The sequence below is a fragment of the Oncorhynchus kisutch genome, unplaced genomic scaffold (genome assembly GCF_002021735.2).
Source record: "Oncorhynchus kisutch isolate 150728-3 unplaced genomic scaffold, Okis_V2 scaffold995, whole genome shotgun sequence".
Lineage (NCBI taxonomy): Eukaryota > Metazoa > Chordata > Actinopteri > Salmoniformes > Salmonidae > Oncorhynchus > Oncorhynchus kisutch.
Genome location: NW_022262940.1, coordinates 15620 through 32533, shown reverse-complemented (window position 1 = coordinate 32533; position 16914 = coordinate 15620). Strand labels below are relative to the sequence as shown.

Below are 16914 nucleotides of genomic sequence, written 5' to 3'. Positions count from 1 at the left end.
GTGGGGTTGGCTTGAATTGGAATAGACAATACCATGGGCTTGAATTGGAATAGACACCAGATTGACTAGAACTGAACCATCAGCCCTGTGCCTTGAATGAGGATGTGGATTAAAACGAGTCAATAAGGGTTACCTCTAACACTTACACCAACCCCTAACCCTAACCTCTAACCTCTAACCCTAACCCTAACCTGTTGCAGGCAAAGACTGATACCCCATCATTTCTGTAGTACCTCTTCGATACTGGCACTCAGCATCTGAGCTCCTCTCCTGTTCGGGTGCAAGCCGTCCCTTTTTAAGGAACTAAGAACGTTCCCAAAATAAGTGTAAATAGTCAATGGAATCCAACGCTCTCCATGTGTGTGTAGGTCTGAGGGGCTGATGATTCCATGTGTGTGTAGGTCTGCGGGGCTGATGATTCAATGTGTGTGTGTGTGTAGGTCTGAGGGGCTGATGATTCCATGTGTGTGTAGGTCTGCGGGGCTGATGATTCCATGTGTGTGTGTGTGTAGGTCTGAGGGGCTGATGATTCCATGTGTGTGTGTGTGTGTAGGTCTGAGGGGCTGATGATTCCATGTGTGTGTAGGTCTGCGGGGCTGATGATTCAATGTGTGTGTGTGTGTAGGTCTGAGGGGCTGATGATTCCATGTGTGTGTAGGTCTGCGGGGCTGATGATTCCATGTGTGTGTGTGTGTAGGTCTGAGGGGCTGATGATTCCATGTGTGTGTGTGTGTAGGTCTGCGGGGCTGATGATTCCATGTGTGTGTAGGTCTGCGGGGCTGATGATTCCATGTGTGTGTAGGTCTGTGGGGCTGATGATTCCATGTGTGTGTGTGTGTAGGTCTGAGGGGCTGATGATTCCATGTGTGTGTGTGTGTAGGTCTGTGGGGCTGATGATTCCATGTGTGTGTGTGTGTAGGTCTGAGGGGCTGATGATTCCATGTGTGTGTGTGTGTAGGTCTGTGGGGCTGATGATTCCATGTGTGTGTGTGTGTAGGTCTGCGGGGCTGATGATTCCATGTGTGTGTAGGTCTGTGGGGCTGATGATTCCATGTGTGTGTAGGTCTGTGGGGCTGATGATTCCATGTGTGTGTGTGTGTAGGTCTGAGGGGCTGATGATTCCATGTGTGTGTGTGTGTAGGTCTGTGGGGCTGATGATTCCATGTGTGTGTGTGTAGGTCTGAGGGGCTGATGATTCCATGTGTGTGTGTGTGTAGGTCTGCGGGGCTGATGATTCCATGTGTGTGTAGGTCTGTGGGGCTGATGATTCCATGTGTGTGTGTGTAGGTCTGTGGGGCTGATGATTCCATGTGTGTGTGTAGGTCTGCGGGGCTGATGATTCCATGTGTGTGTAGGTCTGAGGGGCTGATGATTCCATGTGTGTGTGTGTGTGTGTGTGTGTGTGTGTGTGTGTGTGTGTGTGTAGGTCTGAGGGGCTGATGATTCCATGTGTGTGTAGGTCTGCGGGGCTGATGATTCCATGTGTGTGTAGGTCTGCGGGGCTGATGATTCCATGTGTGTGTGTGTAGGTCTGAGGGGCGATGATTCCATGTGTGTGTAGGTCTGAGGGGCTGATGATTCCATGTGTGTGTAGGTCTGCGGGGCTGATGATTCCATGTGTGTGTGTGTGTGTGTGTGTGTGTAGGTCTGCGGGGCTGATGATTCCATGTGTGTGTAGGTCTGAGGGGCTGATGATTCCATGTGTGTGTAGGTCTGAGGGGCTGATGATTCCATGTGTGTGTGTGTAGGTCTGCGGGGCTGATGATTCCATGTGTGTGTGTGTGTGTAGGTCTGCGGGGCTGATGATTCCATGTGTGTGTGTGTGTGTAGGTCTGCGGGGCTGATGATTCCATGTGTGTGTGTGTAGGTCTGCGGGGCTGATGATTCCATGTGTGTGTGTGTAGGTCTGCGGGGCTGATGATTTCATGTGTGTGTGTGTTTAGGTCTGCGGGGCTGATGATTCCATGTGTGTGTGTGTGTGTGTGTGTGTGTGTGTGTGTGTAGGTCTGCGGGGCTGATGATTCCATGTGTGTGTAGGTCTGCGGGGCTGATGATTCCATGTGTGTGTGTGTAGGTCTGCGGGGCTGATGATTCCATGTGTGTGTGTGTGTAGGTCTGCGGGGCTGATAATTCCATGTGTGTGTGTGTGTGTAGGTCTGCGGGGGCTGATGATAGCAGTGATGATGGCGGCCCTGATGTCATCGTTGACCTCTATCTTTAACTCCTCCTCCACGCTCTTCACCATGGACATCTGGAAGAAGTACCGCGCGTACGCCTCGGAACGGGAGCTGCTATTGGTCGGCAGGTTAGTCACTCATACAGGAACAGCTGCTATTGGTCGGCAGGTCAGTCACTCACACTGGAACAGCTGCTATTGGTCGGCAGGTCAGTCACTCACACTGGAACAGCTGCTATTGGTCGGCAGGTCAGTCACTCACACTGGAACAGCTGCTATTGGTCGGCAGGTCAGTCACTCACACAGGAAAAGCTGTTATTGGTCGGCAGGTAAGTCACTCACACAGGAAAAGCTGTTATTGGTCGGCAGGTAAGTCACTCACACAGGAAAAGCTGTTATTGGTCGGCAGGTCAGTCACTCATACTGGAACAGCTGCTATTGGTCAGCAGGTCAGTCACTCACACAGGAACAGCTGTTATTGGTCGGCAGATCAGTCACTCACACTGGAACAGCTGCTATTGGTCGGCAGGTAAGTCACTCACACAGGAAAAGCTGTTATTGGTCAGCAGGTCAGTAACTTATACAGGAACAGCTGCTATTGGTCGGCAGGTCAGTCACTCATATAGGAACAGCTGTTATTGGTCAGCAGGTCAGTCACTTATACAGGAACAGCTGCTATTGGTCGGCAGGTCAGTCACTCATATAGGAACAGCTGTTATTGGTCAGCAGGTCAGTCACTTATACAGGAACAGCTGCTATTGGTCGGCAGGTCAGTCACTCATATAGGAACAGCTTCTATTCTTCTATTCTTAGAGATGATGTCATTGTATACGGTTCCTAAATCTCCACTGTGTGTGTGTGTGTGTGTGTGTGTGTGTGTGTGTGTGTGTGTGTGTGTGTGTGTGTGTGTGTGTGTGTGTAGGATAGTAACAGTGATTCTGGTGGTGATAAGCGTGGTGTGGATTCCAATCCTGCAGTCGGCCAATAGTGGACAGCTCTACGTTTACATCCAATCAGTGACCAGTTACCTGGCTCCACCCGTTACCGCTGTCTTCTCATTGGCTATCTTCTGGACCAGAACCAACGAGCAGGTAACACACACTTTAGTCCAAAAGGAAGGACAGTCAAGAATCCCTTTTCTTTTGGGTTAGCAGGAAACAAACTCATGACTCTTGGTGTTGCGAGAACAGTGGTCTGAGCCACATAGGACATGTAACAGAGTATAGTTAGTCATATAATTAGGGTTATATACTGGTGTGATCAGAGGGTTGTATAGTATAGTCATATAATTAGGGTTATATACTGGTGTGATCAGAGGGTTCTATAGTATAGTCATATAATTAGGGTTATATACTGGTGTGATCAGAGGGTTCTATAGTATAGTTAGTCATATAATTAGGGTTATATACTGGTGTGATCAGAGGGTTGTATAGTTAGTCATATAATTAGGGTTATATACTGGTGTGATCAGAGGGTTCTATAGTATAGTTAGTCATATAATTAGGGTTACATACTGGTGTGATCAGAGGGTTCTATAGTATAGTCATATAATTAGGGTTATATACTGGTGTGATCAGAGGGTTCTATAGTATAGTTAGTCATATAATTAGGGTTATATACTGGTGTGATCAGAGGGTTGTATAGTATAGTTAGTCATATAATTAGGGTTATATACTGGTGTGATCAGAGGGTTCTATAGTATAGTTAGTCATATAATTAGGGTTATATACTGGTGTGATCAGAGGGTTGTATAGTATAGTTAGTCATATAAGTAGGGTTATATACTGGTGTGATCAGAGGGTTCTATAGTATAGTTAGTCATATAAGTAGGGTTATATACTGGTGTGATCAGAGGGTTGTATAGTATAGTTAGTCATATAATTAGGGTTATATACTGGTGTGATCAGAGGGTTGTAGAGTTAGTCATATAATTAGGGTTATATACTGGTGTGATCAGAGGGTTCTATAGTATAGTTAGTCATATAATTAGGGTTATATACTGGTGTGATCAGAGGGTTCTATAGTATAGTCATATAATTAGGATTATATACTGGTGTGATCAGAGGGTTGTATAGTTAGTCATATAATTAGGGTTACATACTGGTGTGATCAGAGGGTTCTATAGTATAGTTAGTCATATAAGTAGGGTTACATACTGGTGTGATCAGAGGGTTCTATAGTATAGTTAGTCATATAAGTAGGGTTACATACTGGTGTGATCAGAGGGTTCTATAGTATAGTCATATAATTAGGGTTATATACTGGTGTGATCAGAGGGTTCTATAGTTAGTCATATAATTAGGGTTATATACTGGTGTGATCAGAGGGTTGTATAGTATAGTTAGTCATATAATTAGGGTTATATACTGGTGTGATCAGAGGGTTCTATAGTATAGTTAGTCATATAATTAGGGTTATATACTGGTGTGATCAGAGGGTTCTATAGTATAGTTAGTCATATAATTAGGGTTATATACTGGTGTGATCAGAGGGTTCTATAGTATAGTTAGTCATATAAGTAGGGTTATATACTGGTGTGATCAGAGGGTTGTATAGTATAGTTAGTCATATAATTAGGGTTATATACTGGTGTGATCAGAGGGTTGTATAGTTAGTCATATAATTAGGGTTATATACTGGTGTGATCAGAGGGTTCTATAGTTAGTCATATAATTAGGGTTATATACTGGTGTGATCAGAGGGTTCTATAGTATAGTTAGTCATATAAGTAGGGTTATATACTGGTGTGATCAGAGGGTTGTATAGTATAGTTAGTCATATAATTAGGGTTATATACTGGTGTGATCAGAGGGTTGTATAGTTAGTCATATAATTAGGGTTATATACTGGTGTGATCAGAGGGTTCTATAGTATAGTTAGTCATATAATTAGGGTTATATACTGGTGTGATCAGAGGGTTGTATAGTTAGTCATATAATTAGGGTTATATACTGGTGTGATCAGAGGGTTCTATAGTATAGTTAGTCATATAAGTAGGGTTATATACTGGTGTGATCAGAGGGTTGTATAGTATAGTTAGTCATATAAGTAGGGTTATATACTGGTGTGATCAGAGGGTTGTATAGTATAGTTAGTCATATAATTAGGGTTATATACTGGTGTGATCAGAGGGTTGTATAGTTAGTCATATAATTAGGGTTATATACTGGTGTGATCAGAGGGTTGTATAGTTAGTCATATAATTAGGGTTATATACTGGTGTGATCAGAGGGTTCTATAGTATAGTTAGTCATATAATTAGGGTTATATACTGGTGTGATCAGAGGTTTCTATAGTATAGTTAGTCATATAATTAGGGTTATATACTGGTGTGATCAGAGGGTTGTATAGTTAGTCATATAATTAGGGTTATATACTGGTGTGATCAGAGGGTTCTATAGTATAGTTAGTCATATAGTTAGGGTTATATACTGGTGTGATCAGAGGGTTGTATAGTTAGTCATATAATTAGGGTTATATACTGGTGTGATCAGAGGGTTCTATAGTATAGTTAGTCATATAATTAGGGTTATATACTGGTGTTGTCAGAGGGTTGTAAAGTTAGTCATATAATTAGGGTTATATACTGGTGTGATCCGAGGGTTCTATAGTTTAGTTAGTCATATAATTAGGGTTACATACTGGTGTGATCAGAGGGTTGTATAGTATAGTCATATAATTAGGATAATATACTGGTGTGATCAGATGCCTCAGGATAACTCCTTATGATTTAGGGTTATATACTGGTGTGATCAGATGCCTCAGGATAACTCCTTATGATTTAGGGTTATATACTGGTGTGATCAGATGCCTCAGGATAACTCCTTATGATTTAGGGTTATATACTGGTGTGATCAGATGCCTCAGGATAACTCCTTATGATTTAGGGTTATATACTGGTGTGATCAGATGCCTCAGGGTAACTCCTTATGATTTAGGGTTATATACTGGTGTGATCAGATGCCTCAGGATAACTCCTTATAATTTAGGGTTATATACTGGTGTGATCAGATGCCTCAGGATAACTCCTTATGATTTAGGGTTATATACTGGTGTGATCAGATGCCTCAGGATAAGTCCTTATGATTTAGGGTTATATACTGGTGTGATCAGATGCCTCAGGATAACTCCTTATGATTTAGGGTTATATACTGGTGTGATCAGATGCCTCAGGGTAACTCCTTATGATTTAGGGTTATATACTGGTGTGATCAGATGCCTCAGGATAACTCCTTATGATTTAGGGTTATATACTGGTGTGATCAGATGCCTCAGGATAACTCCTTATGATTTAGGGTTATATACTGGTGTGATCAGATGCCTCAGGATAACTCCTTATGATTTAGGGTTATATACTGGTGTGATCAGATGCCTCAGGATAACTCCTTATGATTTAGGGTTATATACTGGTGTGATCAGATGCCTCAGGATAACTCCTTATGATTTAGGGTTATATACTGGTGTGATCAGATGCCTCAGGATAACTCCTTATGATTTAGGGTTATATACTGGTGTGATCAGATGCCTCAGGATAACTCCTTATGATTTAGGGTTATATACTGGTGTGATCAGATGCCTCAGGATAACTCCTTATGATTTAGGGTTATATACTGGTGTGATCAGATGCCTCAGGATAACTCCTTATGATTTAGGGTTATATACTGGTGTGATCAGATGCCTCAGGATAACTCCTTATGATTTAGGGTTATATACTGGTGTGATCAGATGCCTCAGGATAACTCCTTATGATTTAGGGTTATATACTGGTGTGATCAGATGCCTCAGGATAACTCCTTATGATTTAGGGTTATATACTGGTGTGATCAGATGCCTCAGGGTAACTCCTTATGATTTAGGGTTATATACTGGTGTGATCAGATGCCTCAGGATAACTCCTTATAATTTAGGGTTATATACTGGTGTGATCAGATGCCTCAGGATAACTCCTTATGATTTAGGGTTATATACTGGTGTGATCAGATGCCTCAGGATAAGTCCTTATGATTTAGGGTTATATACTGGTGTGATCAGATGCCTCAGGATAACTCCTTATGATTTAGGGTTATATACTGGTGTGATCAGATGCCTCAGGGTAACTCCTTATGATTTAGGGTTATATACTGGTGTGATCAGATGCCTCAGGATAACTCCTTATGATTTAGGGTTATATACTGGTGTGATCAGATGCCTCAGGATAACTCCTTATGATTTAGGGTTATATACTGGTGTGATCAGATGCCTCAGGATAACTCCTTATGATTTAGGGTTATATACTGGTGTGATCAGATGCCTCAGGATAACTCCTTATGATTTAGGGTTATATACTGGTGTGATCAGATGCCTCAGGATAACTCCTTATGATTTAGGGTTATATACTGGTGTGATCAGATGCCTCAGGATAACTCCTTATGATTTAGGGTTATATACTGGTGTGATCAGATGCCTCAGGATAACTCCTTATGATTTAGGGTTATATACTGGTGTGATCAGATGCCTCAGGATAACTCCTTATGATTTAGGGTTATATACTGGTGTGATCAGATGCCTCAGGATAACTCCTTATGATTTAGGGTTATATACTGGTGTGATCAGATGCCTCAGGATAACTCCTTATGATTTAGGGTTATATACTGGTGTGATCAGATGCCTCAGGATAACTCCTTATGATTTAGGGTTATATACTGGTGTGATCAGATGCCTCAGGATAACTCCTTATGATTTAGGGTTATATACTGGTGTGATCAGATGCCTCAGGATAACTCCTTATGATTTAGGGTTATATACTGGTGTGATCAGATGCCTCAGGATAACTCCTTATGATTTAGGGTTATATACTGGTGTGATCAGATGCCTCAGGATAACTCCTTATGATTTAGGGTTATATACTGGTGTGATCAGATGCCTCAGGATAACTCCTTATGATTTAGGGTTATATACTGGTGTGATCAGATGCCTCAGGATAACTCCTTATGATTTAGGGTTATATACTGGTGTGATCAGATGCCTCAGGATAACTCCTTATGATATAGGGTTATATGCTGGTGTGATCAGATGCCTCAGGATAACTCCTTATGATTTAGGGTTATATACTGGTGTAATCAGATGCCTCAGGATAACTCCTTATGATTTAGGGTTATATACTGGTGTGATCAGATGCCTCAGGATAACTCCTTATGATTTAGGGTTATATACTGGTGTGATCAGATGCCTCAGGATAACTCCTTATGATTTAGGGTTATATACTGGTGTGATCAGATGCCTCAGGATAACTCCTTATGATTTAGGGTTATATACTGGTGTGATCAGAGGCCTCAGGATAACTCCTTATGATTTAGGGTTATATACTGGTGTGATCAGATGCCTCAGGATAACTCCTTATGATTTAGGGTTATATACTGGTGTGATCAGATGCCTCAGGATGACTCCTTATGATTTAGGGTTATATACTGGTGTGATCAGATGCCTCAGGATAACTCCTTATGATTTAGGGTTATATACTGGTGTGATCAGATGCCTCAGGATAACTCCTTATGATTTAGGGTTATATACTGGTGTGATCAGATGCCTCAGGATAACTCCTTATGATTTAGGGTTATATACTGGTGTGATCAGATGCCTCAGGGTAACTCCTTATGATTTACGGTTATATACTGGTGTGATCAGATGCCTCAGGATAACTCCTTATGATTTAGGGTTATATACTGGTGTGATCAGATGCCTCAGGATAACTCCTTATGATATAGGGTTATATGCTGGTGTGATCAGATGCCTCAGGATAACTCCTTATGATTTAGGGTTATATACTGGTGTGATCAGATGCCTCAGGATAACTCCTTATGATTTAGGGTTATATACTGGTGTGATCAGATGCCTCAGGATAACTCCTTATGATTTAGGGTTATATACTGGTGTGATCAGATGCCTCAGGATAACTCCTTATGATATAGGGTTATATGCTGGTGTGATCAGATGCCTCAGGATAACTCCTTATGATTTAGGGTTATATACTGGTGTGATCAGATGCCTCAGGATAACTCCTTATGATTTAGGTTTATATACTGGTGTGATCAGATGCCTCAGGATAACTCCTTATGATTTAGGGTTATATACTGGTGTGATCAGATGCCTCAGGATAACTCCTTATGATTTAGGGTTATATACTGGTGTGATCAGATGCCTCAGGGTATCTCCTTATGATTTAGGGTTATATACTGGTGTGATCAGATGCCTCAGGATAACTCCTTATGATTTAGGGTTATATACTGGTGTGATCAGATGCCTCAGGATAACTCCTTATGATTTAGGGTTAAATACTGGTGTGATCAGATGCCTCAGGATAACTCCTTATGATTTAGGGTTATATACTGGTGTGATCAGATGCCTCAGGATAACTCCTTATGATTTAGGGTTATATACTGGTGTGATCAGATGCCTCAGGATAACTCCTTATGATTTAGGGTTATATACTGGTGTGATCAGATGCCTCAGGGTATCTCCTTATGATTTAGGGTTATATACTGGTGTGATCAGATGCCTCAGGATAACTCCTTATGATTTAGGGTTATATACTGGTGTGATCAGATGCCTCAGGGTAACTCCTTATGATTTAGGGTTATATACTGGTGTGATCAGATGCCTCAGGGTAACTCCTTATGATTTAGGGTTATATACTGGTGTGATCAGATGCCTCAGGGTAACTCCTTATGATTTAGGGTTATATACTGGTGTGATCAGATGCCTCAGGGTATCTCCTTATGATTTAGGGTTATATACTGGTGTGATCAGAGAGTTCTATAGTATAGTTAGTTATATAATTAGGGTTATATACTGGTGTGATCAGATGCCTCAGGGTATCTCCTTATGATTTAGGGTTATTCAGATGAGCCCTTTGGTAAGTAAATCAGGTGTTACATCTAGTGAAGCGGAGACTGGAGTTGGACTTTAAGTTCTATTATTCAAATTACATTTTAGTCACAATTCATTTAAAGTTTGTCTTAGTAACTAGTGACTAGGTTTAGTTTTAGTATGTACTTTTTAGGGTTAGTGTGTACTATTTAGTATTAGTGTGTTATTTTTAGGGTTAGTGTTAGTGTGTACTATTTAGGGTTAGGTTTAGTGTGTACTTTTAGGGTTAGTTTTTGTGCGTACTTGGTAGAGTTAGTGTGTAATATTTAGGGTTAGTTTTAGTGCGTACTTGGTAGAGTTAATGTGTACTCTTTAGGGTTAGTTTTAGTGCGTACTTGGCAGAGTTAGTGTGTACTATTTAGGGTTAGTTTTAGTGCGTACTTGGTAGAGTTAGTGTGTACTCTTTAGGGTTAGTTTTAGTGCGTACTTGGCAGAGGTTGTGTGTAGTATTTAGGGTTAGTTTTAGTGCGTACTTGGTAGAGTTAGTGTGTACTCTTTAGGGTTAGTTTTAGTGCGTACTTAGTAGAGTTAGTGTGTACTATTTAGGGTTAGTTTTAGTGTGTAGTATTTAGGGTTAGTTTTAGTGCGTACTTGGTAGGGTTAGTGTGTACTATTTAGAGTTAGTTTTAGTGCGTACTTGGTAGAGTTAGTGTGTACTATTTAGGGTTAGTTTTAGTGCGTACTTGGTAGAGTTAGTGTGTACTATTTAGGGTTAGTTTTAGTGCATACTTGGTAGAGTTAGTGTGTACTATTTAGGGTTAGTTTTAGTGCGTACTTGGTTTGAGTTAGTGTGTACTCTTTAGGGTTAGTTTTAGTGCGTAGTTGGTCGAGTTAGTGTGTAGTATTTAGGGTTAGTTTAGTGCGTACTTGGTAGAGTTAGTGTGTACTATTTAGGGTTAGTTTTAGTGCGTACTTGGTAGAGTTAGTGTGTACTATTTAGGGTTAGTTTTAGTGTGTAGTATTTAGGGTTAGTTTTAGTGCGTACTTGGTAGGGTTAGTGTGTCCTATTTAGGGTTAGTTTTAGTGCGTACTTGGTAGAGTTAGTGTGTACTATTTAGGGTTAGTTTTAGTGCGTACTTGGTAGAGTTAGTGTGTACTATTTAGGGTTAGTTTTAGTGCATACTTGGTAGAGTTAGTGTATACTCTTTAGGGTTAGTTTTTAGTGCATACTTGGTTTGAGTTAGTGTGTACTCTTTAGGGTTAGTTTTAGTGCGTAGTTGGTAGAGTTAGTGTGTAGTATTTAGGGTTAGTTTAGTGCGTACTTGGTAGAGTTAGTGTGTACTCTTTAGGGTTAGTTTTAGTGCGTACTTGGTAGAGTTAGTGTGTACTATTTAGGGTTAGTTTTAGTGTGTAGTATTTAGGGTTAGTTTTAGTGCGTACTTGGTAGGGTTAGTGTGTACTATTTAGGGTTAGTTTTAGTGCGTACTTGGTAGAGTTAGTGTGTACTATTTAGGGTTAGTTTTAGTGTGTAGTATTTAGGGTTAGTTTTAGTGCGTACTTGGTAGGGTTAGTGTGTACTATTTAGGGTTAGTTTTAGTGCGTACTTGGTAGAGTTATTGTGTACTCTTTAGGGTTAGTTTTTGTGCGTACTTGGTAGAGTTAGTGTGTACTCTTTAGCGTTAGTTTTAGTGCGTACTTGGTGAGTTAGTGTATAGTATTTAGGGTTAGTTTTAGTGCGTACTTGGTAGAGTTAGTATGTACTCTTTAGGGTTATTTTTAGTGTGTACTTTTTAGGGTTAGTTTTAGTGCGTACTTGGTAGAGTTAGTGTGTACTCTTTAGGGTTAGTTTTAGTGCGTACTTGGTAGAGTTAGTGTGTACTCTTTAGGGTTAGTTTTAGTGCGTACTTGGTAGAGTTAGTGTGTAGTATTTAGGGTTAGTTTTAGTTCATACTTGGTAGAGTTAGTGTGTACTATTTAGGGGTAGTGTTAGTGTGTACTATTTAGGGGTAGTGTTAGTGTGTACTATTTAGGGGTAGTGTTAGTGTGTACTATTTAGGGGTAGTGTTAGTGTGTACTATTTAGGGGTAGTGTTCGTGTGTACTATTTAAGGGTAGTGTTAGTGTGTACTATTTAGGGGTAGTGTTAGTGTGTACTATTTAGGGGTAGTGTTAGTGTGTACTATTTAGGGGTAGTGTTAGTGTGTACTATTTAGGGGTAGTGTTAGTGTGTACTATTGAGGGGTAGTGTTAGTGTGTACTATTTAGGGGTAGTGTTAGTGTGTACTATTTAGGGGTAGTGTTAGTGTGTACTATTTAGGGGTAGTGTTAGTGTGTACTATTTAGGGGTAGTGTTAGTGTGTACTATTGAGGGGTAGTGTTAGTGTGTACTATTTAGGGGTAGTGTTAGTGTGTACTATTTAGGGGTAGGGTTAGTGTGTACTATTTAGGGGTAGTGTTAGTGTGTACTATTTAGGGGTAGTGTAACGGCGTTCTTCGTTTGTTGAAAGAGAGGACCGAAATGCAGCGTGGTGGTTACTCATGTTCTTTAATGAATGAATGGTGACGATACATGAAATAACTAATAAATACAAAAACAACAAACGGAACGTGAAACCTAATTACAGCCTATCTGGTGACACAACACAGAGACAGGAACAATCACCCACGAAATACAAAGCGAAACCCAGGCTACCTAAATACGGTTCCCAATCAGAGGCAACGAGAATCACCTGACTGCTGATTGAGAACCGCCTCAGGCAGCCAAGCCTATACAACACCCCTAATCAGCCGCGATCCCAAATACAACAAACCCCAATACGAAATACAATAACATAAACCCCTGTCACACCCTGGCCTGACCAAATATATAACGAAAACACAAAATACAATGACCAAGGCGTGACAGGTAGTGTTCGTGTGTACTATTTAGGGGTAGTGTTTGTGTGTACTATTTAGGGGTAGTGTTAGTGTGTACTATTTAGGGGTAGTGTTAGTGTGTACTATTTAGGGGTAGTGTTAGTGTGTACTATTTAGGGGTAGTGTTAGTGTGTACTATTTAGGGGTAGTGTTAGTGTGTACTATTTAGGGGTAGTGTTAGTGTGTACTATTTAGGGGTAGTGTTAGTGTGTACTATTTAGGGGTAGTGTTAGTGTCTCCTCTACCTCCTCTACCTGCATGGAAACACATGTGTGTGTGTGTGTGTGTGTGTGTGTGTGTGTGTGTGTGTGTGTGTGTGTGTGTGTGTGTGTGTGTGTGTAGGGAGCATTCTGGGGTCTGATGGTGGGGCTGGTGGTCGGTGTGTGTCGGATGGTTCTAGAATTTGCATTCCCGCCTCCTCGCTGTGGTATCCAAGACGACGCCCCGTCAGTGCTGCGCTCCGTTCACTACCTTCACTTCGCCATCATCCTCTGCTTCCTGTCTGCTGCCGTTGTCATGGTGATATCACTGCTGACTCCGCCCCCCACTGAAGAGCAGGTATGATGTCACTTTGTTTATCATGTATTCACATCAACTCGTTCTTAATAATACTAACCTATGAGTGTGATAACTTGTTGTTGTTGTTAATAATACTAACCTATGAGTGTGTTAACTTGTTGTTAATAATACTAACCTATGAGTGTGTTAACTTGTTGTTGTTAATAATACTAACCTATGAGTGTGTTAACTTGTTGTTGTTGTTGTTGTTAATAATAATACTAACCTATGAGTGTGTTAACTTGTTGTTAATAATACTAACCTATGAGTGTGTTAACTTGTTGTTGTTAATAATACTAACCTATGAGTGTGTTAACTTGTTGTTGTTGTTGTTAATAATACTAACCTATGAGTGTGTTAACTTGTTGTTGATAATAATACTAACCTATGAGTGTGTTAACTTGTTGTTGTTGTTGTTGTTAATAATAATACTAACCTATGAGTGTGTTAACTTGTTGTTGTTAATAATACTAACCTATGAGTGTGTTAACTTGTTGTTGATAATAATACTAACCTATGAGTGTGTTAACTTGTTGTTGTTGTTGATAATAATACTAACCTATGAGTGTGTTAACTTGTTGTTGTTGTTAATAATAATACTAACCTATGAGTGTGTTAACTTGTTGTTGATAATAATACTAACCTATGAGTGTGTTAACTTGTTGTTGTTGTTGATAATAATACTAACCTATGAGTGTGTTAACTTGTTGTTGTTAATAATACTAACCTATGAGTGTGTTAACTTGTTGTTGTTGATAATAATACTAACCTATGAGTGTGTTAACTTGTTGTTGTTGTTGTTGATAATAATACTAACCTATGAGTGTGTTAACTTGTTGTTGATAATAATACTAACCTATGAGTGTGTTAACTTGTTGTTGTTGATAATAATACGAACCTATGAGTGTGTTAACTTGTTGTTGTTAATAATAATACTAACCTATGAGTGTGTTAACTTGTTGTTGTTAATAATAATACTAACCTATGAGTGTGTTAACTTGTTGTTAATAATACTAACCTATGAGTGTGTTAACTTGTTGTTGTTGTTGATAATAATACTAACCTATGAGTGTGATAACTTGTTGTTGTTAATAATAATAATAACCTATGAGTGTGTTAACTTGTTGTTAATAATAGTACTAACCTATGAGTGTGTTAACTTGTTGTTGTTAATAATACTAACCTATGAGTGTGTTAACTTGTTGTTGTTGTTAATAATAATACTAACCTATGAGTGTGTTAACTTGTTGTTGTTAATAATACTAACCTATGAGTGTGTTAACTTGTTGTTGTTGTTGATAATAATACTAACCTATGAGTGTGTTAACTTGTTGTTAATAATAATACTAACCTATGAGTGTGTTAACTTGTTGTTAATAATACTAACCTATGAGTGTGTTAACTTGTTGTTGTTGTTGATAATAATACTAACCTATGAGTGTGATAACTTGTTGTTGTTAATAATAATAATAACCTATGAGTGTGTTAACTTGTTGTTAATAATAATACTAACCTATGAGTGTGTTAACTTGTTGTTGTTAATAATACTAACCTATGAGTGTGTTAACTTGTTGTTGTTGTTAATAATAATACTAACCTATGAGTGTGTTAACTTGTTGTTGTTAATAATACTAACCTATGAGTGTGTTAACTTGTTGTTGTTGTTGTTAATAATAATACTAACCTATGAGTGTGTTAACTTGTTGTTGATAATAATACTAACCTATGAGTGTGTTAACTTGTTGTTGTTGTTGTTAATAATAATACTAACCTATGAGTGTGTTAACTTGTTGTTGATAATAATACTAACCTATGAGTGTGTTAACTTGTTGTTGTTGTTGTTAATAATAATACTAACCTATGAGTGTGTTAACTTGTTGTTGTTAATAATACTAACCTATGAGTGTGTTAACTTGTTGTTGATAATAATACTAACCTATGAGTGTGTTAACTTGTTGTTGTTGTTAATAATACTAACCTATGAGTGTGTTAACTTGTTGTTGTTGTTGATAATAATACTAACCTATGAGTGTGTTAACTTGTTGTTGTTGATAATAATACTAACCTATGAGTGTGTTAACTTGTTGTTGTTAATAATACTAACCTATGAGTGTGTTAACTTGTTGTTGTGTCAGTTCTGTTACATTAAGTTGTTGTTGTTGTTGTTTAGGTGCGTAACCTGACGTGGTGGACTTTGACTCAGGAGGAAGAAGGAGAAATACCACTCCAGAAAGTCTCCTCTATCAGCCACCGAGAGCAGAGACCCCAGGTCCACGGTGAGACAGACAGACAGACAGACAGACACCACGCCCAGGGTGAGACAGAGAGACAGACAGGCAGACAGACAGACACCAGGTCCAGGGTGAGACAGACAGACAGACAGGCAGATAGACAGACAGACAGACAGACAGGCAGACAGACACCAGGTCCAGGGTGAGACATACAGACAGACAAGACTAGATCAAAACCTTTTCTTACAGATGGACTGACACAGTAATGTTGCTTTACATTCTGTGGTGTGTAAAGGTTCTGCTCCGGTGCGGAGGGCGGTCTGCGGTCGCGGGGCGGGGCTCTGCAGCTCAGCGGAGGGACCAGCAGAGGAGGTTCCGTTACCCAGAATCCCCAGCGTTAGAGAGAGTGTGTTTTGGTCTCGCTTCTGCTGCGTCAATGCCATTCTGCTGATCTGTGTTAATATATTCCTCTACGCTTACTTCGCCTGACCTCTGACCTATAACTGCTGTCCCAGTAGGATACTTCCTGTGGGTGTTTCCATCTCTACGTAAATCAATGTTCTTATGGTTCTAGAAGATGTATTGTTCTAGAATGTTACGGACCTGTGATGTCACGGTGGGTAGGGTCCTATTTAGTGTATTGTATATGGACCTCTGATTGGTCAATATTGTGTCCTTGTGTAAATGAGATTCATGAATAAACACGTGGCCACGTCTTGTAATCTACAGAGGAGAAACTTTATTGTCATCAAGATCAGAGATCAGTGGTTAGAGGTCAGAGGTCCGGGGATAGAGGTCAGGGGCTAGGGGCTAGGGGGAGATACATTTCCTATAGGTTCACCACACACACAGTAGAGTAGCATGAAATACACCTGAACCCATACAGATATATACCTCAACCAGACCCATAGCATGTTGCATCAATACTACAATTACTAACTGTAACATGAAATACACCTCACCCTGACCCCTGACCCCAACCAGACCCATAGCTTTCCACTAGATGTAGGAACATTGCTGCTATAACAGCCTCCACTCTTCTGGGAAGGCTTTCCACTAGATGTAGGAACATTGCTGCTATAACAGCCTCCACTCTTCTGGGAAGGCTTTCCACTAGATGTTGGAACATTGCTGCTATAACAGCCTCCTCTCTTATGGGAAGGCTTTCCACTAGATGTAGGAACATTGC

General features: G+C 40.0%; 1 protein-coding gene across 2 annotated transcripts in view; it reads left to right on the top strand.

The window, feature by feature from the left end:
- The window catches only part of LOC109888246 (sodium/glucose cotransporter 5), an 82704-nt gene extending 66253 nt beyond the window's left edge, over positions 1-16451 (top strand). For both annotated transcript variants that reach the window (XM_031817336.1, XM_031817337.1), the window contains 5 exons: positions 2155-2305; positions 3099-3267; positions 13279-13494; positions 15665-15770; positions 16021-16451. In XM_031817336.1, the coding sequence (XP_031673196.1) occupies positions 2155-2305; positions 3099-3267; positions 13279-13494; positions 15665-15770; positions 16021-16214 (836 nt within the window). In that variant the 3' untranslated portion in view covers positions 16215-16451. The remainder of the gene's footprint in view (positions 1-2154; positions 2306-3098; positions 3268-13278; positions 13495-15664; positions 15771-16020) is intronic.
- The last annotated feature ends 463 nt before the right edge of the window (positions 16452-16914 follow it).